Raw genomic sequence first — 22,412 nt, 5'->3', positions numbered from 1 at the left:
CTCTGCTGGTGTCAGATAAACAAACTAGGCTACGTGTAAAATGTTCTTTTTGATAGGCCATTTAAAGTGGAAAGGATTTAGTAGATTGCCAGGCATATGTTTGTCATATAAAACATAAGCAGTAAAATATTGTGGTTCCATTTTTATAGACAAAAAGAGGCATTTTTTTTAAATGGAAAAAATCAAGGATAGAATAAAATCTCCAATTCATTACACTTGATGCGTTGGTAAATTGGAAGCATATACCACTTTACATAAGTCATGTTAATTTAATATATCTCAAATGTTGACCTTGAATGGTTAAAATATTTGGAAGGAAACTAGGAAATACTCGGAAACAGTTCACTAGATCTTACATAAAATGAAAAAAAAAAATCTTAGAAATTGATGTGCTGCTTGAAGTTAAATCAGAAATGACTCGGTTTTTGTGAGAGGTGGTTGACATTGCTGGAAGGACCAACACTCTAAGGGAAGCCCCCAGTACCCTGGAAACGACGAAAGAATTTTCTAAGCTCCATTCTTTTCTTTCCCCTGGGCACCCATTAGATTCTCTGGTATCCAGATGATTCACGCCTTAGGCGGATTCCATAGACAATCAAACCCACAGCGCAGAGACCCAGCACGATGGCCCCAATCACGGGAAGGACAATTGTGTAGTCAGAGGAACACTCGTCCACTAAGAGAAAAAACAAATACAATAGAGCGGGTGAGGTTTGATGAGGGCAGACTGGAAAGCAGGCGAGAGTAGGAAGTCTGAGCTTTGGAGTCAAACCGGGACTTGACTCTTTTTAATTCCACTACTAACTAACTGTGTGAACTTGGGTAAGTTATTTAACCTTGCAATTTCCTCTTTTCATAAAGTAAGCAAAAATATATAGGACTAGTAGCCCTGCGCATGAATCTGTGCGCCAGTAGCTCTCTGTGGGGCCTGGCCGCTCCGAGACCGCTGCCCAGACACAGCGGTTCTCAACCTGTGGGTCTCGAACAATGAAAATACGTCCTGCATATCAGATATTTACATTACAATTCATAACAGCAGCAAAATTACAGTTATGAAGTAGCAACGAAAACAATTTTATGGTTAGGGGTCACCACAACATGAGGACCTGTATTAAAGGGTCTCGGCATTAGGAAGGTTGAGAACCACTGGCCCAGAGGCTCTCTGCGGCCCAGAGGCCCATCCGTGGCCAGGGTGGAATGATTGCCTCGTCGCCATGGCGACAGAGCAAGCATTCCTCCTGGCCGCTCACGCTGCCTGCTCTCAGCGGCTGAACCCTCCCCCTCCCACCCCCGGGACTGGGGGACTCCGGCAGGGCTGAGAGGACTGGGAGCCACCATCTTGTGGCTATGGGCACCGCCATCTTTGTGATGGCATGACTGTTAATTTGCACATTACCCTTTTATTAGATAGGATTGTTGGAGGATTAAGTAAGATAACCTTATCTTCTCAGCAATAGATATTCAACAAAGTTAGTTCCATTTTCTTCCAGGTGTGCTCTCTGCAAAGTGTGATGTGCTTACATAAAAGAGATTGTGTCAAAATGATACTGTTGTAATGAACCTAGTTATTAATATCAGGAAAGCAGCGAAGGGAAGGCCCAATAGTATAGGCATGTCATTTGTGCAGCTTTGCCAGAGGCTGCAGTTTAACACACCCCAGGAAGCCACTGGTCTGTTCCTGACAGATCACTGGGGGAAGGGACTGGACAGGGGGAGAGAATAGACGCATGCCCAGTAAAGTCTGGGTGACCTAGGGAAGGGACTTGTCAATCACCCCTGGGAACAGGTCATTGGCCAGAGTAGGCGTGGCCCCTGCAAGCACGGGAAGATTTGGAATATTTAATCCACTAAATAAAGGAATTCCCTCTCTAAGCTCCTGGTGCTCTGGGTTCTCCTGGGACTCTTATGGCAGGGGGCATGCTCTCTTGGCTCCCCTGCACTCACCCCATGGCCCACAGCCATGTGGGCCCCACACACTGGACAAATGGACTGCAACTAGCCTCATGTTAAACCGGACCCAATTCCAACAAGGAATGAAAGATCTGGATGCTGGCTTTGCTTCTAGCCCTGCTGAAGCCCCGGTTTTACTTCTCCCAGGACTGGATTAAGGAAAATGGGACTTGGGAAACCCAGAGGTGTACTTCCACGCAAATAAAAATCACTGATCCTCCCGTGCAAGTCTCAGAAAGTTCTTTTTCTTGAGCTATCGTAAGGACCCCACCCCCAGCACCCAAGTGGGGAAGGGGATACCCGATATTTACTAGTTATTCAAATGAAACCTTTGTTCTTTTTGATGACTAGAATGTTACTTCAAAATAATTTTATAGACAATTAGTTTTGGGTCAGGTAGATAACAGGAGTCTAAGGAGCAGCCATCACCCCACCCCACCTTTCTGTGATTAAAAATGACAGAAAGGAAAAATTAAACCTAAGTGAGCGGGCTCTCTTTCCCTCTCCTCTCGATTTGAATTCCATCCGCTGTGGAGACGTCTGGACACACTAGAAGATGAACCTCCTGTTAGTCATCCTGGTTAGTGGCAGGCTGAATCAACACCTCGTGCTCTGCAGTATGGGACCTTCAAGGCCACCGGAGGCAGGACCGGAAACGGGATCCAACAAGGGGCACATGGAGAGAGATGGCATCTCTCCAAAGCCAAGCCCTGGCTGTTGAACCCGAGTCACTCTGGAGAACACCGGGTCCTCACAGCCCCGATTCTTCATCAACATCTCCTGCTCTAAAGAACTTCCTGACACTCCTGACGCTGTCCGGGGCTCTCGAACCTTCTTGAGGCTGCTGTGTGCCCTCCCCACCGCCTCACTTCTGGAAAGTGGAGAGAGCTGAAACACCTCCAGGGAATGCCAGCACACGTCCTAGATAAACAGTGGCTGTGGAGTTGTTGCCAACTTTCATAAACCTGCTGTGAAGAGTAATGAATAGCACCTTTGGAAAGTGTAGCAAAACAAGAAACTTCCTGTTAGTAAAGGCGGCGGACATCCAGACAGCCATGACTCGCCTCTTTCTCTAGAATAAAAACCCCACTTCTCCTGTTTAAACAGACCACGTAATAGAAAATCAGGAACAACATGCTGAGCCTTATTTTAATAGAACTTTCCCTCCAGATAGCAATCACTCCCATCAGGAATTTCCCAGTTTATAACTTTTTTGGGTAAATGTTTGCTAAAAACGGGAAGTGGGACACAATCTGGGTAGATCTACCTCTTCTGCTGGCCAGTTCTGATTGTTTTCAGGCTTGGCCCCCCACCCCCACCCCCACCATGGCCCAAATCAACCAATTTATGAGGACAGACTAGAATAAGAAAAATAGAGACAAAGCAGAAAAAAACGTGTTAAGAAGACAGACAACAAATGAAGGTGAAGGAATTGGAGAACTAACATTTATTGAGCTTCTTTTGTTTGCCAAGGTCTTTAGTACACATTTTACATTTTTTTAAAAATGAAAAGTTAGAAAGTTTTCTAGTTTTTAATGAATAGTACATTACAGTAGTGCAAAATATGTCTTTTAAAAAATGATAGTCTATTAAGACTATCTGTAATTTAAGTAAATCAAAATTTGGGCAAGACCAGGAGTTTAAAATCAGTTTAGAATGTATTTTGAAATGGATAGTTTCTGTAAAAAAGTAATAAGCATAAAAAATACTGGGTAGTGAGACTCTTAAAAATGTATAAGAAAAAGCAATGCAATATGAAGGTGTCCTTCCCACAATTCTCCCTTTGGGTGTCTGCTTTGTCCTCACACGCACCCTACGCGTGTCCCTGCCGCATGTTCCCAATGCTCACCGCCGGGCCCACATTATCAGGTGTGGAGGATGGAACTCGAGCCCATGAGGCCCGGCCTCCCCACACTCACAGGAGAAAGCAGGAGAGGCTGCATTTTAGCCAGCCTTTGGGTGGCCTTTTGGTGGAAAGCTGGGGTTTCCTAATCAGACTGGGAGGGTGGGAGAGGCAACTAGAAAAGTCGAGCCCTTTGCTTTAGGCTGAATATGAAGCCAGAATTCCCAAGGCCTTAACCCCACACATTCTGAAGGAGCAGGGGTTTCATATGCGTTCATATCCTCTACCGGGCCTCTCCCTGGCCACCAGGCATGCTGTTAGCAGAACGCCAAGCAGTCCTGCGATACTCAGACCCACGGCCACAGGGATTTCTCTCTTGTTTTTGTCTCTGAAGCACTCGTCCGCTGTAACTGAAGTCAGAGTAACAGGTGTTACAGGCTAGCACGACGCTGGGATCCATCCTGCCCCTGCCTGCCTCGGCTTTGCAGAGAAGGAAACCAAGGGAGAGAGGGAGCTGCTGGGGCTCCCACCTGCTGCCTCCGACATACCAGGAGGGGAAGGGTCAGCACAATGGTCTGACTGTGTGCTTGGGGTCACGTAAGGAGTGTATGTGTATGACATTGTAGATACCTAGGCCCCACGTGGGGGCCCAAGAAATTATGATTCAGTGGGTTGGAGGTGGGGCCAGGTCATTCTGATGCAGCTGGGAGGCTGATTCAACTGGGAGAAGCATTGGTTTGGTCTAGAGCAGTGGTTCTCAACCTTCTGGCCCTTTAAATATAGTTCCTCATGTTGTTACACCCAAACGTAAAATTATTTTTGTTGCTACTTCATAACTGTAATGTTGCTACTGTTATGAATCATAATGTAAATATCTGTTATGCAGATGGTCTTAGGCGACCCCTGTGAAAGGGTCGTTCGACCGCCAAAAGGGTTGCGACCCACAGGTTGAGAACCGCTGGTCTAGAGGGTCAGGAGCAGAACTGTGTCTTGACTCCGAAGTTACGGTAAGCCCTGGACCCATGGTTCCCAACTCAGGAGACAGCGACGTGCACCAAATCACACGGCCCAAGTTTCCCATTCAAACTCTGTGCTTCTTAGCGGGGCTGCTGGACAGCCTGGGGCTCCAGGATTTGAGGGAGGAGGGGGTGAGAATGTGGGAGTCAGGAGCCCACTGTTCGGGGTGACCATTCTCTGTGACCAGACTGAGCATTTACACGTGAGTTATTATGAGAGGGAGGTTTCAGAAACTGAAGTTCAATGCCTGGACATACGTAGAAACCCTTGTAACACTGTTTTTCCAGCAAAAAGGGGCTTTTGGGGAAAGTTACCCTGGTCTGTCCCTGGCCTTCCTTCTAGGACCTGCTTCCCTCTGCGGTGGTTAAAGCTCAAAGCAGAAGTTACATGGAAACTAACACTAACTATGAGGAAATGGTGTGCAATTGGGAAGAGGGGGTCCAAACGAGTACATTTCTATCTTGGATCATGGCATTTTTCTCTTTTCCCTCTGTAAGTGGGAAAGAATCTATTCTGAAAGCTTGAATTTTAGACGTCACTAACACTCAGGATCTTTAAAGTGTTCTCCAAACACACCTGAGTTTACTAGTACTCAACAGCTTATAAAGGGGAGGTTGAAGATGGTGTTTTCTGGCTGTGTGTGTGTGTTTAAATGACTCAGACAAGGACAATATATTCTGCTATGGGAAAGCAGTAGACATGAGTGGCTTAAGGTTTCTGGTTCTGTGGTTGGTATTGACTCATAGAAAGATGGTAGGAGGGAGGGTTGGTCCTAAGAGCTTTGTGGAATCATACTGTTCTAGAAAGCTCATGTGATTCTTGCCCCTTTGACAGCTTCAGACAAAAATAACAAACCAAAAAAAAAAAAAACCATACCTTGAAACTACCCATGGGTCTCTGAAGTTTATGTTTGTGACATGGCGAACCCTTAACTTACCATTTCCAAAGTGGTCATCTTCGAAATCGAAGGCTTGAAGTTGGACATTCATTGTCTTCAGTTGAAGGTAGGCTGACAGCTGGATGCTCTGCTCAGTCACACACTTGAAGGAATGCCCGATCACCGTCTCAAACATCATCACAGAGCTCTTCATTCCTTGGTAAATTTTCTCTGAAAACAAAGGTGAAATAAAGGCATATAAGAATCTCAGCATATTATCTATTGAGTCATGGGTTTGATTCCCAGCCAGGGGCACATACTTCAGTTGCAGGTTCCATCCCCACCCTGGTCCAGGTGTGAGCGGGAGACAACCAATCAATGTGTCCCTCTCACATTGATTTCTCTCTCTCTCTCTCTCTCTCTCTCTCCCCTTCTCTTCTCACCCCTTCCACGCTCTCTAAAAAATCAAGGGAAAAGATGTCCTTGGGTGAGGATTAAAAAATAAATTAATAAATAAACAAAATAGACATTTCTCCACATTTTCATTTCTTGGCACGTCTCTTTAGTATAAGTTCCTTACGAAGATAATAGAATTTTCAAAAGGAGAAATCAGACATGAAAATTCTTAGTACAGTACCTGCACAGAGGAGGTGCTCACTAATGATCTTTTTATATAGGGTGTCCCAAAATTCACGCAAGATTTGCAATTGAATTGAATTGCAAATCTTGCATGAATTTTGGGACACCCTATATAAACCTGGCTTTCCAGAGACACAGCTGAGTCCTCTGAGAAACTCCCGGCTTGATTGGGAGCATTGCTTTTCTAGGAGCGAACATTATAGAAGTCCTCTCAACTTGCCCCACTGGGCAACTCTCCATACAGCAACCAGGTGAACCTTTAGACATGTAAATCTGATGTGCCATTTTTCTACACCAAACCCTCCAATGGCATCCTTTCACACTTTAGGATAAACTCCACAGTCCTCGCCTTGCTTTGCCCTCAGGCCCTGCCCGCCCTGGCCTGGCTGCCATTCCCACCTCATCTGCGGCTTTGCTCACTGGTCTCTACTGGTCCCTGAACACACCAGCACGTTCACTCCTCGGCCCGTGCACCCGTTGTTCCCGCCAGCTGGAAAGAGCTCCCCCAGGCCCAGAAGTCCCCACATCCCTCTGCTCAAACCTCCCCTGTTCAGAGAGGCCTTCCTCCCCAAAGGGCTCCCCGAAGGCCCTGGCTAAGTAACTTCCCAGGCCTCCCCACCCACCCTGCTTGTGTTTTGCTCATAGAACTTATCACTACTTAACTGTGTATTATAATTTAATGTGTCTGTTTACGGTCCTCTCTCCCCTTCTGGAATGAAAGTTCCCTGAGAGCAGAGATGATAGGCTTAGATAATAATGGATTCCCACTGTATTCCAGGGCTCGGCACTAGCTGGCACTAACTACATTTTTGTGGGATGAATACATGCTTACAAGAATATAGAATAAACTGCACCGTCAACAACAAGTCTGTCCAAAGTCACTACGCTCTTAACAGTCACTGATAATGATTTCTGACATAATGTAGTCCAACCTCCTTTGTGAGCAGATGAGCAAACTGAAGTACGCAAAGAGGTACAAAGTTCCCCCCAAATTATAAATATTGTGGGCTACTCTCTCAGATTGTTTCTCAAAAGCTGCATCAAAGACTCAAGAATTCAAGGGGATGAAGAATGAGCTAACCAGAACCAGTGTCCTTGCTGGTAGACCAGCCTTCTCTAGCTTCTTACCTGGATTTGAGATGGTCAAATAGGCTCCCACTTCATTGATATAATATGAGTTTTCATCCTGTAAAACATCACTGTGTTAATCGTTGGGTAATCTCTGTTTTTATGTTTATGATTCTGGCGCACAAACAGGATCCCAGCTTTTAAATCTTTGATATAAGGGTTTGGGCTGTGATGGTATGGAGCCATAATTGTGTTTGAAAATTTTTTAAAAAAAAGTAGGTATACTACACGATAAATAAATAGTAAGTAATGGCTTGCCCCTGGCCCAAAATTTCTCTACTGCATGCTTGTTGCTAAAGCCTGACATGAAATTTCCACCAGTACAAGTTGAGTCCCTTCAGTTGTGCCAAGTTTCCCCTCTAGAAAATGTAAGTCCATCTGGAAGCTGGATGAGTTGGAGGAGCATACAGTAAGTTTTTGTAATTAATTTTTTTTGTTGGGATTCAAACTGAGACCACTCATCCTTAAGGCTACCGGGGGTGGATTTTATCAGGTCCATAAACCCTCTGGGAAAATAGTGCATGCAAAATTGTGCCTGAATTTTTCTGGGTAGAGTGTCAAGTACTTTCAACAAATTAATGGATTCATGTTTCCAAAATGATAACATGCGGCCACAGTGAGCGGTGCTGGGAAGAAATGGTTTACCCTGAGATTACTGGGTGATCTCTACAAGAGGACCCCAGGGGGTTGTGCTCAGCAATATACCCAGAGATTGTCCTTTTTGGGAAAACAAATCAAATAAACAAATTACAAAATAGCCCAATAACCTCTGGAGAAACCGAGGGAGTGAAACATTAAAGGGAGCTAAACTGAGACATGAAAAATTAAGTTAAAAAAGAGGTTTTTACTTTTTAAAGTAGGTGATTATTGTTTTGAAACATTGTTATTGTTTTGAAACATTCATTAGAAAACTATCCACAAATAAGAGGTGCAAAAACTAGTAGAGCAACCAGAATTTCAAATTGAATTACCTTTAGAAGTTTCAAATCTAGGCATTAAAGAAATTTAACAATAATAATCTTGACTACAATACAGCCCATTTGAATATTGTTAGTGGATGGAATAATTTCTTATACAATATAAGGGTTCCAGAAATACAAACGCTTTTAGAAGGCCACTGCTATTGATACACTGAACCCTAGACTTGCACAAGGTCATAGCCCTAATAGGTAGCAAAAAGATACGACCTCAAGCTGCCTGTCTCCAAATGTAGCCTTTGGCCTCTCTTACATTCACTCTAGACCAGGCATTGCTCTAAGTCTGGGGAGAATAAGACCTGGCTCCTTCCTTCGAGGTGCTCAGTCTCAGGTCTCAAAGGTGAGTTGAACAATGTGCTTGGACCATCCATTCACTTTAGCGAGGAACATCTGCGAGCCAGTCCCTTCTCAGTTGCTTTCACATACCGTTTATTCAGATTTTGTCTGGGTTCCCTTTTAGTGCAAGAGACACTTGGATGCACTTCAGTGCCCAAAGTCACTCTTGCAAGACCCCGGCTCTATCCTAAAGGCAGGGCGATCCATTGAAAGGCTTTAAGCAGGACAGTGACATGAGCATGACTTTGTTTGGGAAATTGCTTGGGCTGCCATGTGAGACCGATATAAGGAGCAGCAGGAAAAGAGTGGTTGAGGCCAGTTCTGAGCCCCATGAAAGACCTCCTGACAGTTCCCCTTTCCTGTGGCATCTCCTTGATCCATCCTCACATGAAGAAAGGATGCTCTATCTATCTATCTATCTATCTATCTATCTATCTAAAGCCTAAGTGATTGTAAACCATTCGACGGGTAGCTATGATGCACACTGACCACCAGGGGGCAGATGCTCAATGCACAGGCATGGAAACATGGAACAAACTGATGAATCTCAGAGGGAAAGGGGGAGAGGGAGGGTGGGAAGAGATTAACCAAAGATCTTATATGTATACTAGAGGCCTAGTGCACGAATTCATGCCCTGGTGGGGTCCCTCAGCCTGGCCTTCGGGGATCAGGTCAAAACCAGCAGTCTGACATCCCCCGAGGGGTCCCGGATTTCGAGAGGGCACAGGCTAGGGCAAGAAACCCCACCAGTGCACGAATCTGTGCACAGGGCCTCTAGTAATTCTATAAAAGTTTCACAGTTTACTAAGCACATGCTTTTACCTACACTGCCTCCTTTGATCCTTGTAATAACCCCCTGAGACAGAATAAATATTATTAGCTCGTTTTACATCTGAGAACAAATAGGCTCAGAAGTTAAGCATCTAGCCTCTGTTCTCATTGTTTGGAGGTCAGATAAAACAAGCACTGGTCCGCAGGATCCTACCCTACATGTTCCTCCATTCTTAGCTTGCAGGTCATATATGTTTAGGGCAGTGGCCGGCAAACTGCGGCTCGGCAAACCGCAGCTCGCGAGCCACATGCAGGTCTTTGGCCCCTTGAGTGTGGCTCTTCCACAAAATACAAGCTCTTCCACAAAATACCGACTTCTGCGCATGGGCCACGAAGTTTCAATTGCACTGTACGTGCACGCCCACACGTGGTACTTTGTGGAAGAGCCACACTCAAGGGGCCAAAGAGCCGCATGTGGCTCGCGAGCCGAGGTTTGCCGACCACGGGTTTAGGGGATGGGCTGGATTTGATCTGGGGGCCATAGCTTGTCGACTCCTGGTCCATACCACCAATGAAAAACAAGGTTGCTAAACCAATCAATTGCTAATGAAATGATATAGAGTGGCTTACCTCCTATTTGGGAGAATAACATGTTACTAAAATTCTTTTAATACTATTTTGAAAATATCTCTTTGTTCCCTTGCAGCCTAGTTTGGATTGTTGAATCTTTGTGAACATTGTCAAAATTTAATTTTTTAATTTACTTAGTGGAAGAATGGGGATCATAATAACAGGATTTACCTCTTAGGTTGATGGGAAGATTAAATGAAGGAATCCATGTAAAAAACTTATCACAGAGTCTTTACTCAAATTTTACCTGGTGTTACTAATAATGCAACAATAAATTAGATTGCCCCTCCCCAGTAAACTTCTCTCACTGAAGTCAAATTATATATTTTTTAATCTATTTCCTAGATTCAGATCTATAATAGAAAAAGAGAGCAAGCAAGTAAGCTAAGCTTCCATAGCTCTATTGATTAAAGAAACTGAAAGCTCAGCTCCAGGGGATAGGAGTTGGTGGAGCGGGGCAAGGATGTGGGAAGCTTCAAGCAGGTGTCAGACTTAACCTAAAACCCAAGGGAAGTTACACGCCACACGTTATTCAGTTTACAGCGTCTGCTTTTTCTTTGACGCCCACACCCATGCGGTCATTCTCTGCCAGATGTTTTTCTTAATTGGGGTTTGGTTTGGAGAATGACAAACATCTCCCATGCCAGATTCGTGAAAGACAAAATGAAAATCCTTTGTGGAGCCATCAACATTGACAAAAGGGGGCCAAGGTCTCCTAATGTCGTATATGGCACTTACAGCAGGGCCATTTGAATAGACCATTTGCAAAAGTCCCATCTCACTACTCATCAATGGGATGCTGACACTGCCAGTATCAAAAGGGAGCTCTGAAATATCTCATCAAAGAGATTCTAATTCCTCAAGGAACCTAAACACCCTCCTTAGCAAAGGACAGGGTCCACAGCAGACGGGGCCTAGAGCAAGCCCGCCAGTCAAGCCTGCTCAGGAAGGCAGCACGCCATTGACCACAGGCCCGGGGTCCTCTCCTTCGCTTCTGCAAAATGTGCTGTAGGAGTTTCATAGTTACAGATGTTCAGGATGTGAATTTTGTCTTCAACATCGATCAGGTCTTTTTGCTCAGCATTGTGTGACTAGCGCAATAGCCAAAGGGCCCAGTTCTCTGTGAAATTTAGACTCACTCCTTTATTGATTTATTTCGTCATCAAACACTTGCTATGTACTGTGTACCAAGTCAGGGCTGGGCACTAGAGAGAGAAATGTGAATGTCATAGACTTGCCTTCGTGATGGCAGAAATTGTGATGAGGGCCCTAATGGAGGTGGCGGAACAACAGATGGAGGCTCAGGGAACCAAGAGAAGAGTCTCCCAGTTTTACCTGGGATGGAGGTAGAGTGGGGAGACTTCTTAAGGTGAAGATAATTGAGCTGAACCATCTTAAAGGATGAATGCAAAAGGAGAGTGAGGGGTGGAAAGGGCATTCCAGGCAGAGGGAAAGTGAAAGGGAAAACAGAGCATAAAATGGTACCATATACTTGGGAAGCTCTAAGCAGTGCCCTCTGCGCTGGTAAGAGTTCTCAGGAGTCTATAAGCTAAGAGGACTCTGCAGGCCCCTGGAAACACTAGGCGGGTTAGCAGATTTCCAGACCTGAGCTGGCCAATGCCCTGCGTAGCCCTGTTGCCCCTCCCCGCTGGGTGACTGGTTTCTCCCATGCCCTGGAGCTGCCCTGCCAACCAGGCGTTGTGTTGAGCACAGAAAGATGAACTCTACCCAAAGTTACTGAAAGGTGTTTTTAACACAAACTATCTGGCAGGAAGGAAGTTGGCAGGGGAAGGAAGGTATATTTATCTTGCACCTGAAGGGTCTGAACAACTTTCAGCAAGTCACTTCAGTCAAATGAGAATCGTCACGGAAAGGTTTTCGGTTCTTTAAAAAAAAAAAATGGAACTAAAGAAAATAAGAAAGGAAAGCTACCTCTCCTAGCCCGACTATGGCCAGAGACCATGCTTAGCACTTGCACACATGCTAGCCCACTGGCCCCGCCAGCCGCAGCTGTGCTGTGGCTGCCCCGCCTGGGGAGGATGGGCACTCCCTAGCCTTCCTTTTGTCTCCTCTCTACAGAGGCCTTATTAGCACTTGCACATACGCTAGCCCCGTGCCCCCTGGGCTTGGTGAACTACACAGGAGAGGAAACAGGCTCAGAGACAGTGAGCAGCTTGCCCGTGGGCACATGGAAATCATATGGGTAATTAGAGTCTTGATTGGACAACGGCATCCAATGACAGTATAGGAGGCAGATTTTTCTCTATGTTTCTGTCACTATATTTGAATTTTTAAAATTAAAAATTATTGTCCATGACCTAGAACCTGCAGCTACAGCTTATATTTCTTTTCTTTTCCTCCATAATGTCTAGCTCAGTAAATTCTTATTGATAAGTTGGTTGAAAATCAAGCTTGCTAATCAGCTTCCATTTATCATTCCACAATCTGGTTCTCACTTATCACAATCTGGTTCTCACTTATAACATTTACTAGAGGCCCTTGGCCCCCTCTGCCGTGGCAGCGGCCCGGGGGCCTCTGCCTCACCCCGCTGCCTCGGCCCCGCTGCTGCGGCTTCGTCTGGAAGGTCATCCGGAAGGATATCTGGAAGGATGTCCAGTCTAATTAGCATATTATGCTTTTATTATTATAGATTGTATTATAACTAAAATATACTCCTGTTTTCCAAGGCTCTCTTTTTCTCTAGAGCACGGGTTCTCAACCAGGGGTGACTTTGCCCCCAGGAGGACATTAACACTATCTGGAGACATTTTGGGTTGCCACAACTGGGGTTGGCATCTAGTAGGTCGAGACCAGGGATGGTGTCCCCACAAGGTAAAGGACAGCCCCCACCACGAGACTCATCTAAGTCCAAATGTTACTACTGCGCCTGTTGAGAAACACTGGAGTAGAATACAGCAATATTTGAAAAGTAGCTGACCGAGCCGTTGAGCCATTTCTCTTGTGGAGGAATCTAGATGGCTTTCCTGCCTTCATGCATTTCACACAGCTCACCTATTAGGGCAGAAGGCACCACTCTGGGGTCCACAGATCAAGTCCGGCCTCAGCTATGTTTTGTTTGGCCAGGAGAGCGCTCAGATTTTTAAAAATGTGTTGAAAACACTTTAAAAGTCATGTGCTTTTATAGAAGGACCTGAATGTTTGCCTTCCTTTGAACAATCAGAAGCTCGGGCAACATTGGTCTCATTATCACCTGAGAGGGGTAATGTGTATAATATTTAACAACTGGTGCAGTAGGGCAGTGCCCGCCATAAAGGACTGTGACAAGTGCCCCGGGCCAGATGCCAGCCCCACCTCACCCCACCAACCCCAGGAGGGGAGGACGGGCACTCCTCGCCTTCCTTTTGTCTCCTCTCTACAGAGGCCTTGTTAGTTGCCACTTATCATCTCATACTTACTCTAATGTTTTTCTTATGCAGATTTAATGGAAATCTCCCTTCACATCAAAAGTGGAGAAATATTTTCGCTGCCAGATGTGGAAAAAGACATAGAAGACCGAAGGTCGTAGAGTGCGGATGCAAACTCCTTCCAGAAATGTTGAGAGCACTTGTTTATGTGCGTCCTTGCCAACATTAAGTATTATTCTACTTAAAGATCTTTGTTAATTGAATCTATGTAAAACATTTTATTTTTTTTAAAGTAAGAAAAATAAATAAATTACCAGCCCTGGCCAAGTAGCTCAGTTGGTTGGAGTGTCGTCCTGATACGCCAAAGTTGTGGGCTCAGTCCCCGGTCAGGGCACATACAAGATGCAACCAGTAAATGCATAGATAAGTGGAACAACAAATTGATCTCTCGATCTCTCTCTCTCTCTCTCTCTCTCTCTCCTCTCCCTCTCTCTCTCTCTCAGTTCAATCATAGTTCCTGGTTATTGAACATCTACTTTCCTTGTATTGGACAATGCTCTTTACAGAAGTGAACTCGAATTCCCTTCCCCCATTTTTCAAGCAATAAAATAAAGCTCAGACCAGTTGAGTTGCCTGCCTGATGTCACAAGGAGAACGAGTGACGCCCTGGCTTCACGCCCGTGCTCTTCCATTCTACTCTGCTGTTTACGCCCTCCCAGGAAATGGTCTAGAAAACCCAGGGCCTGGTTAGTCCCTGAGTTTTGCCTGCTGTGGCTGGAAAGACCCATTGTGACATTGGGTTTTTGTCTTAGACTAATCTTGTTTCTCTGGTGCTCACTGGGAACTCCTCTGGGTCTAGTCATCTCTACAACTTCCTCCTTGGGTGGTTTGCAAAGGGCACCTGCTGCTGGGTTCCCCAGGCCAAGTCTCCCCCAAGAGGCATCAAAAGGCCTTCTGAGCTGCACAGAGGAGGCAGGAGGGGGCAGAAGGCAAATATAAGATGTCGACACTTTCCTCCTCTCCATCTCCATGCCCCTCATTCTTATCAGAGAACATCTCAAAAGGCTCTGAGATCTATTTCCCTGGAACTCAAAGTGAAGTGTGGGCTCCAAGGGGAGGGGGAGGGAGAGAGATGTTGAAGCCAGTTCGTGTGAAGGAGCTCAGTCCTCACCTTGGTGAATGTCAGGTTCACAAATCCACCCTGGAAGTTCAAGAGAAGGTTGGAATTTCGGAAGCCACAGTTCCCAGAGGCTTGAGTTGCATTGGGGTCAATGTTGAAGTATCTCTCAGGTGAAAAAACCTAAACCAGATAAAGTAGATCAGCTCATGTCGATACAAAAGACAAGTCTAGCTGGGGAAGCAAAGGCACAGACTAATAAGTGAGCCTGAAACTCAAGGCTAGCGGGGGTTCACTTGAGAATTTCAAAGTCCCTGCATGGCACCTCACATTTCCAAACTGTTAGGTTCATAGGATTCTTCAAAGGAGTTCTCCCTCAGAGAGGAGGTCCTGGGTAGATAACTCATGGCAGGTATATTCCTGATAAACTGTGTGGGAGTTAATTTTTGTTAAATTATGCATGTTGAAAGGTACTGCGGGAAAGATTTGCTATGTAATGTACTTCAGTTTCAAATGTGGAAGTTCTGTTTGAAATCATAAAAACTGTGCAAAAAAGCCTTAGCCGGTCTGGCTCAGTGGATAGAACATCAGCCTGTGGACTGAAGGGTCCCAAGTTTAATTCTCGGTTGCAGGTGTGGGAGGCAACCAATCGATGTGTCTCTGTCACATTGATGTTTCTCTGTCTCTCTGTCTCTCCCCCTCCTATCTCCTCTCTCTCTAAAAATCAATGGAAAAATATCCTTGGGTGAGTATGAACAACAATAAAAAAAACTGTACAAAAGAAGAAAGTACAGCTTTGTGATGATTCCTTTAGTAAATCAAATCATCTCAGTTTCACCTCCATCCCCTCCAATCTTCTTGTTAATCTGGATTTTCCGTATTCATGTCCCAGCTGGCGGGAACCACGGAGACCACCTAATCCAAACCTCTCACTTCACAGGACAAGTTGCTGAGGCTGGGAGGCCATCAGGCGGGCAGGGCGGGGTGGGATCAACACTGAGCACCCCTAATGCTCTGCCTGTGGTGGCTAAACGTGAGGGGAGTGTGCGGGAAGCCACCACTTTCCCAATACTGCCATAAGAGTGCACCAAGGAACACGGAAGGCCCATGGACCTTGGGCATTAGCAGGGCTGTGTTGAGATAGCAGTGGCTCAAAGCAATTTCCTGACCTAATAGCCTCAGAGTAAATGTTTACTGGACCTTACTGATCTTTACTGATCTTTACTGACCTTAGAGATGGTCTGTCTGCTACCTGTTTGCTGTGCTTTACTGAGGGCAAGATGTGTATCTAAAACCGAATAAAAAGCGGATAAGGCCAGGTTTCGGTGTGCCACTCCAAGAGAGAGGTCTCCACCTGCCCCCGTGCCTTCTAAATTCATATTTCTTGTCTAATATTTCACGTGTCCGTCAGCCCCTCCTTCAGATCCCGAACCCTAGCCGTGCAGGTTGCGGCAGGCGTGCATATTTAAATTTTTGGTGAGTGCCTTCCTCTCTCCCAGCTGTCGCTGTCGGTTTCTATTTTTACACATATTCTAAAACAGATTCGCCTACACCTTTGGAGCAGCGGTCGCCAACCGGTGGTCCGTGGACCACTGGTGGTCTGTGAGGTTCGAAAGGTTGTCGACCGCTGTTTTAATGGAGCACCTTGGAGAAAGAGGCGCTCACGCTATTTATTTCATGAAAAGATGCGGGATGCAGGGGAATGCTCATTCTTGGCAAGGAAACTCCACTCAAACCTTTTGAAGACAGTGTTATAGTCCCGAGGCCCCAACTTACCGACTCCCTGTCTTGAACCATCAGCTGTATCCCCATCTCTGCTTTGATACAGAGCCTGCTTCCATTTAGAACTTGATAAATTCCAGTCTTGGCTGGTGATGGCTGAGGTGCCAGGGTGGGCCCTGGAGCTATGGTGGCAGGCGAGGCTGTGTGGGTGGCATTGTGTGCAGCTGTGGTTGTGACCAGGGCATGGGTGGGTTGAGTGGGCTTCTGACTGGTTGTGTGGATGTGTGGTGAGGTGGACAAAGTTGCTGGAAGGGTGGTCTGGCTACTGGGTTGGGTGGTCTTCCCAGTTGTGTGGCTGGCAGTCGATGGGTTGGGTCTAGTTGTATGGGCTGGTGGGGTGATAGTGGGGGGCGGTGAACCAGGAGCTGTACTGGGGCCGATTGTAGCCTCGGTGACGGGAGCAGCCGTGTGTGAGTTGTTGGGTGTGGCCAGGGTTGTGACTAGAGTGTGGATTTTTGGGCTGGTGGATGGGGTGCTGTTTGTAGTTATCGGAGAGGTTGTTGTTAGAGTTTTTATTGTTGTGTGTGTCGTTGGGGTCTCAGAGTTGGAGGTTGTGGCAGCTGTTTGAGAGGGGACGTGACTATCCGTTGAACTTGCTGCTGTAGTTCTGTGAGGCACTTGGCTAGTCCGTTTCAGGAAAGAAGGTTTTGCTGTGGCCTGTACTGTTGCTGCTCTTGTAGGTTGAGAAGAGCCTGTGATTTCTGGAAACCCTGTTGCTCTTACTTGACTGCCATGATGCAAAATCACTGCAAATTGGGGAACAAAAGTGATAACATTCAACTAACAGCTCACAAAGGTCTTCCCCCATTCTTCGTTAAAAATTAACATGCATATTTCCAGATTTGGGGGAAAGTTAAAAGCATATAACAGTCAAGTGAAGATCACCCAAGATTCTACCACAAGGCCACAGCCGTAATGTTTTGGTCGTACCCATGTTTTTTTTACAAGGATGTGATCATATTGCATCCAGCCCCTGTGTCTTCTCTATCCAACCCCCTTGTCTAGATGGGGTGTTACTAACACACCAAGTGATCACACTCAGTGAGACAGCTAAGTGTCCATTCTTCATTCCCCGTCTTCACCTGTGAAGACAGTTCCTGGGAAGAGGGTGTTCCTGGGTAGCGCGCGGCTGTGTTGACCTGACTCAGCTGGGGCAGTGTGAAGAGTGGTAATAAAGAGACACAGAGTTGTACAGTTTGCATAAAACCATATAATCCCAGATTCAAAAGGGATCTTAAAGATCTGCTAGTCCAAACCCTAGTCGGATGTGTAAATTGGACCGATGAGTGGCCATGTGTTCATCTGCTCTATGCTTGGTTACTTCCAATGATGGGAGAGTCAGTACCCTTTCATGTTTTATCTTGCCACCAGTCTTTCTAAATATAGGTCAGTTCCTGTCATTTCCTTACTGAACCTCTGAGTGGCCTAACCTTTCTCAAGTTAGAAAGAAAATTAAGCCATAATGGCTTTGGTACACCTGGTGGGCTATCCTTCATGTTTTGGCTTATAAGGAGCAGGCAAAAGTAGGTTAGATTACCAGCCATCATTACCTAAAGGTAAGTCATAAGTAAGAATACAAAATAATACAAATAAATAAGACAATAACTAATAAATAAATAATAATGCAAGGGTAAACTGTGTTTTGCATACTTAAAACTGTCAACCTACTTTTGCCCGCCCTGTATCTCAGCTCCTTGGAGTCCTCCCTGTCCCCCTTATGTAAACTAGCTCCCCATCCCGTGACTCTCCATCACAGAGTTGGATTTGTTGCCTTCACTGTACTGATCACAACTTGTAATTCTATAAAGGGATGGGAGACAAATATTTAACGATAAGCCTGGCCAGACAGTGTGTCCCAGCAGAATGCCAGCTGTGGTTAAATGTTTACGTATTGACTTATTTGTTGATTGCACATCTCTCCCACTGGATTAGAAGCAATCTTGAGGTGGGAACGGTGCATATTTTTTCACCACCAGTGTCTGTGCATAGGAAGCATTCTGTGGCTATGGATCAGATGAATAAATAACTGAATGAGTGAATGAGGGTAAGAGGACTGTAGACCTCTAGGATGTTTGTAAGGCTCAAAAGAGTTGGTTTAAGTGAAAGCCTTCATGGAGCATTAAGCAGTGTGTGTTATTGTCACAGGTTCTTTCTTGGGCTATTCTTGAAGAAGGCCTGTGGCTCTTTTCAACCAATAGCTCTAGCCTTATCTCCCTCCAGGCACCTCGAAAGCCAGAAAGGGGGACAAAGTGCAGACGATGTTCCTTGGGAGTTTGTGATGAGGTACAGCGAGAGATGGCGTTGTGTCTTCAAAGCTGTGATTTCATTGCATTTTTATACACATTGGAGATGTAGCTGCCTGGTGCTAGGCAGTGACTTGGGAAAGACAAAGGAGATCTCTCTCTGATGGTATTTATAGAGTCCTGAAGTTCACATCTAATTAAAATCACCCCTAAACTCCTTTTTTAAAAAACATATTTTTAGCCAGTCAGCCTGGCTCAGTGGTTGAGTGTCGACCTATGAACCAGGGTTGATTCCCAGTCAGGGCACATGCCCGGGTTGCAGGCTCGATCCCCAGTGTGGGGAATGCAGGAGGCAGCCAATCAATGGTTTTCTCTCATCGTTGATATTTTTACCTCTCTCTCCCTCTCCCTTCTTCTCTGAAATCCATAAAAATATATTTTTTTAAATGCCAACCCTTAAAATATATATAGGCAGTGGGCAGAAGTAAGGGCAGGGCATAACTCAGAACCTGTCGACCCTCCCTCTACTGAAAACAACAACACATCCGTGGAGTCACACACTGATTTGCCAAGCCCCTCGCCTCCCAGCATCTCCCCTCCAGAATTCAGGAGCCTCAGCAAACGAGTGCCCCAGGGCCTGACCCAGTACTGACTGGGACTCCTCTAGAGAATGAGCCGCAGGAAGAGGCGTGAGAAGGTTTTGGTTCTCCTACAACCTGCAGGCTCCGGGAAAGTCAGTGGCCACACAAGGGCCTCTTCTCTAGGTGTTTCCCAGGTGGTCAGTCCTTCCCAGAGAGCCTTTGTTTGGTTTCCCTGCTGCACCCAATTCCCCAAAAGTGTAGAAGCCTCCTGTGAGCCAAGCTTCATGCTGGCGCTGGGGGCACTTTGTTCTCAGGGGCTCAAAGCCTCAGGAGGCAGAACAGGCCACCCCCCTCCATGTGACAAGTGCTAGGAGGTGGGGGAGGAATCCAACTGGAGGAGAAGTTCCTCAGACAAGGAAGTGAACGGTGTCCCAGGTGGGAGGAAGCCTATGTGCAAAGGCACCGAGGCCTCAGAGCCTGGACCGTCTGGAGAAGAGCAGGAGTCAGCATGGCGGGAACATAAGGGGGGTGTGGGAAGGGGGGTGTGGGAAGGGGGGAGGTGGGAAGGAGGGTGTGGGAAGGGGGGTGTGGGAAGGGGGGTGTGGGAAGGAGGGTGTGGGAAGGGGGATGTGGAAAGGAGGGTGTGGGAAGGGGGGAGGTGGGGGGGGGCACAGCAGCAGGCCGGGCAGGTCTTGGGGCGACACGGTGCATGTGGTGGCTGGAGCTGCAGCAGACGTCTAGAACCATAAGGAGACCTTGGGCAGAAGTCGCTCATAGGATGGTGGGTCCGTGGTCATGAGCCCCCACACCAGACCTGGTCTGAGTTCCTCTGGACTTGTTTTCACATCAGAGAGAAAGGAACATTTATCCTGTGTAATTTACTGTCATTTGGGGCTTGTCTCTTATGTGCAGCTGAACCTAAACTTTAAATCAGTGGTTGCCAACCTGTCGGACCTCACGGGCCACCAGTGGTCCACAGACCACCGGTTGGTGACCGCTGCTTTAAATGACACAAATTTGATGCCCTCATTCCATGAGGGAGGAATTTGAGACAGGGAAGCAAAGTGACTGGACAACGCTTACACAGCTAGTTTATCTAAAAGCTGTGTCTCTCCTAGCAGAGTGCCTAATGGTTTTCTCATCTCCAATTCCACAAGTATTTCTTGAACCCACGCATGCAGGTGCAGTAGTGCAGAGCCTGGACCGCAAGCCGGGCTTTCGCGATGCCAGTCTCAGGGCTGTCGCCCTGAGAAAGTGCTCTGGCCAGCGGAGTGGCCACGAGCAAGTCCTTAACCAGCCTCAGGACCCGCACGCTTCATTCACTCAAGTCCCCTCTGAGAATCCGCAGCAGCTCCTCTCACACTGCGTTTACCACGCGCCCGTGGCATTCCTGGACCTGTCAGTCATCAGTCAGCCATGGAACTGGCTCTCACGCACAGGTCAGCGAGGCTTCCTGCCAGACTGAGATCTTCTGCTCTTTTATTAGCTTGCCCTGCTAAGTGAAATGGTGACTTCCCTTCTGCCTCCAGCAGAATGTGAAGCTCTAATTCTGAAAATGTGGCACCAGAATACACAGCTGGTCTGATCCTTCACCCAACTCCCCTAACAATTGATGTCACACTCCAGTGCCGCCGTGTCCCCCCCTTGGCGCCTGTCAGCAGGGCCTCGTGGACAGAGCTCCTTCCCTCGCGTGTTCAGTGCAGTGGTTCTGGGAGGAATTGCGGATTAACCGGCAAACCTGATCACGGCACCCGAGAGGACTCTGTGTCTTAGAGGGAAAGCGTTCTTGGTGAAAGCAGGGGTTGGGGACATAAAATAGTCACCGAAAGCTCAGCTTCCCAGACAGGCTCTCTGATCCCAAGTATAATGGTGACATTTAAAAATCTTTGACGCCCTGGCTTACCCCTTTTGGAAATGGCGCGATTTGTCAGATCACACCTCATTCATCTTCACAATTCACTGCCTATGTAATATCAACACGGCATTTCCACTTGAGGAAAACAGGAAAAGCAAGACACGGGGTGCTTTCCCCAGACAAGGTAGCAAGAGCCCCATGGCTAAGTCCCGGCTCCCGGCTCCCTCTCTTAAATATAAGCGATCGCCACAGACTCTCCCTGAGAAGGTGCCCCAAACCCATCCGGGACCCAAGGCCAGGGTCACTGTCTTCTGGGGTTGCCACCTGCTCTGCCCAACGCACAGAAAACAAGTCCACACATGGAAGCCCTTGGAAACAATGAAGTGCGCCCACCTGTGTAAGCTAATAATAAGGAGACAAGACGTTGGGAGCCACATACCCACAGTAAGGGAAGCTACCACAGCTCCCCAGTCTGTCCGGTCTCACCTTGGTCAGTGGCACCAAAGTGCAGTTCAGTTTACTAGGACCAGGCCTGGAAGGGTCCCTGTGCAAAGGCGTGTATGTCACTCACCGGCCAGGGACAGGAAGAGCACCATCGCTGCAGGGAGCTGCCAGGGCATGGCTGGGAGCCGGGGCCTGGGACTCCGGAGGCTGGCGCTGCTGCTCAGCACAGCTGGGTTTTCTGAATGGCCCGTGGCTTCCTCCTTCACGTGTGGCTGAGAAGCCGGTCATTTACATAGAGAGAAGTGGCTGATAGGCCCGCCCCCGTGGGAGGGAACCGCAAGTGGCCCTGGGGAGAAAGCAGGCACTTTCATCTCAGGCTCTAGGGCAGTGGTTCTCAACCTTCCTAATGCCGCGACCCTTTAATACAGTTCCTCATGTTGTGGTGACCCCCAATTTCATTGTTACAAATTGAACATAATTAAAGCATAGTGATTAATCACAAAAACAATATGTAATTATATATGTGTTTTCCGATGGTCTTAGGCGACCCCTGTGAAAGGGTCATTCGACCGCCAAAGGGTTCGCAACCCACAGGTTGAGAACCGCTGCTCTAGGGTTTGTGAGGGGATAGGGTATGGGGATGCTCATCCCCACAATTTGAAGGGCACCTGAGATCATTTCTCCACCAGAGGTGGGAGTCTGAGGCAGCGCCTGCCCATTCTCTCTTATGGTGGGTCTTCATTTTCCTTAAGACCTTGAATTAAGCCAGAGATGCCTCTCAGCCAGGGGACAGTCAGCCCCTCCGTCATGAGGGTGGGCAAGAGTCTTAGTGGTTAGAGCTCAGTGGTTAGAGCATG

At 46.9% G+C, this 22,412-nt stretch overlaps 1 protein-coding gene across 1 annotated transcript; it reads right to left on the bottom strand.

The window, feature by feature from the left end:
* Positions 1 to 396: 396 nt before the first annotated feature.
* On the bottom strand, positions 397 to 21,790 carry LAMP3 (lysosomal associated membrane protein 3). Its single transcript, XM_006084870.3, has 6 exons — positions 21,683 to 21,790; positions 16,427 to 17,178; positions 14,705 to 14,833; positions 7,455 to 7,512; positions 5,748 to 5,918; positions 397 to 676 (listed from the first exon to the last, which is right to left on the bottom strand). The coding sequence occupies exons 1-6, from the start codon at positions 21,729 to 21,731 to the stop codon at positions 543 to 545; spliced, it is 1,293 nt and encodes a 430-aa protein (XP_006084932.1). The 5' UTR covers positions 21,732 to 21,790; the 3' UTR covers positions 397 to 542.
* Positions 21,791 to 22,412: the final 622 nt, after the last annotated feature.

This window comes from Myotis lucifugus, unplaced genomic scaffold, assembly GCF_000147115.1.
Source record: "Myotis lucifugus unplaced genomic scaffold, Myoluc2.0 scaffold_14, whole genome shotgun sequence".
NCBI classification, from domain to species: domain Eukaryota; kingdom Metazoa; phylum Chordata; class Mammalia; order Chiroptera; family Vespertilionidae; genus Myotis; species Myotis lucifugus.
The sequence above is the reverse complement of the archived record's forward strand: the minus strand, read 5'-3'. Positions and strand labels throughout refer to the sequence as shown.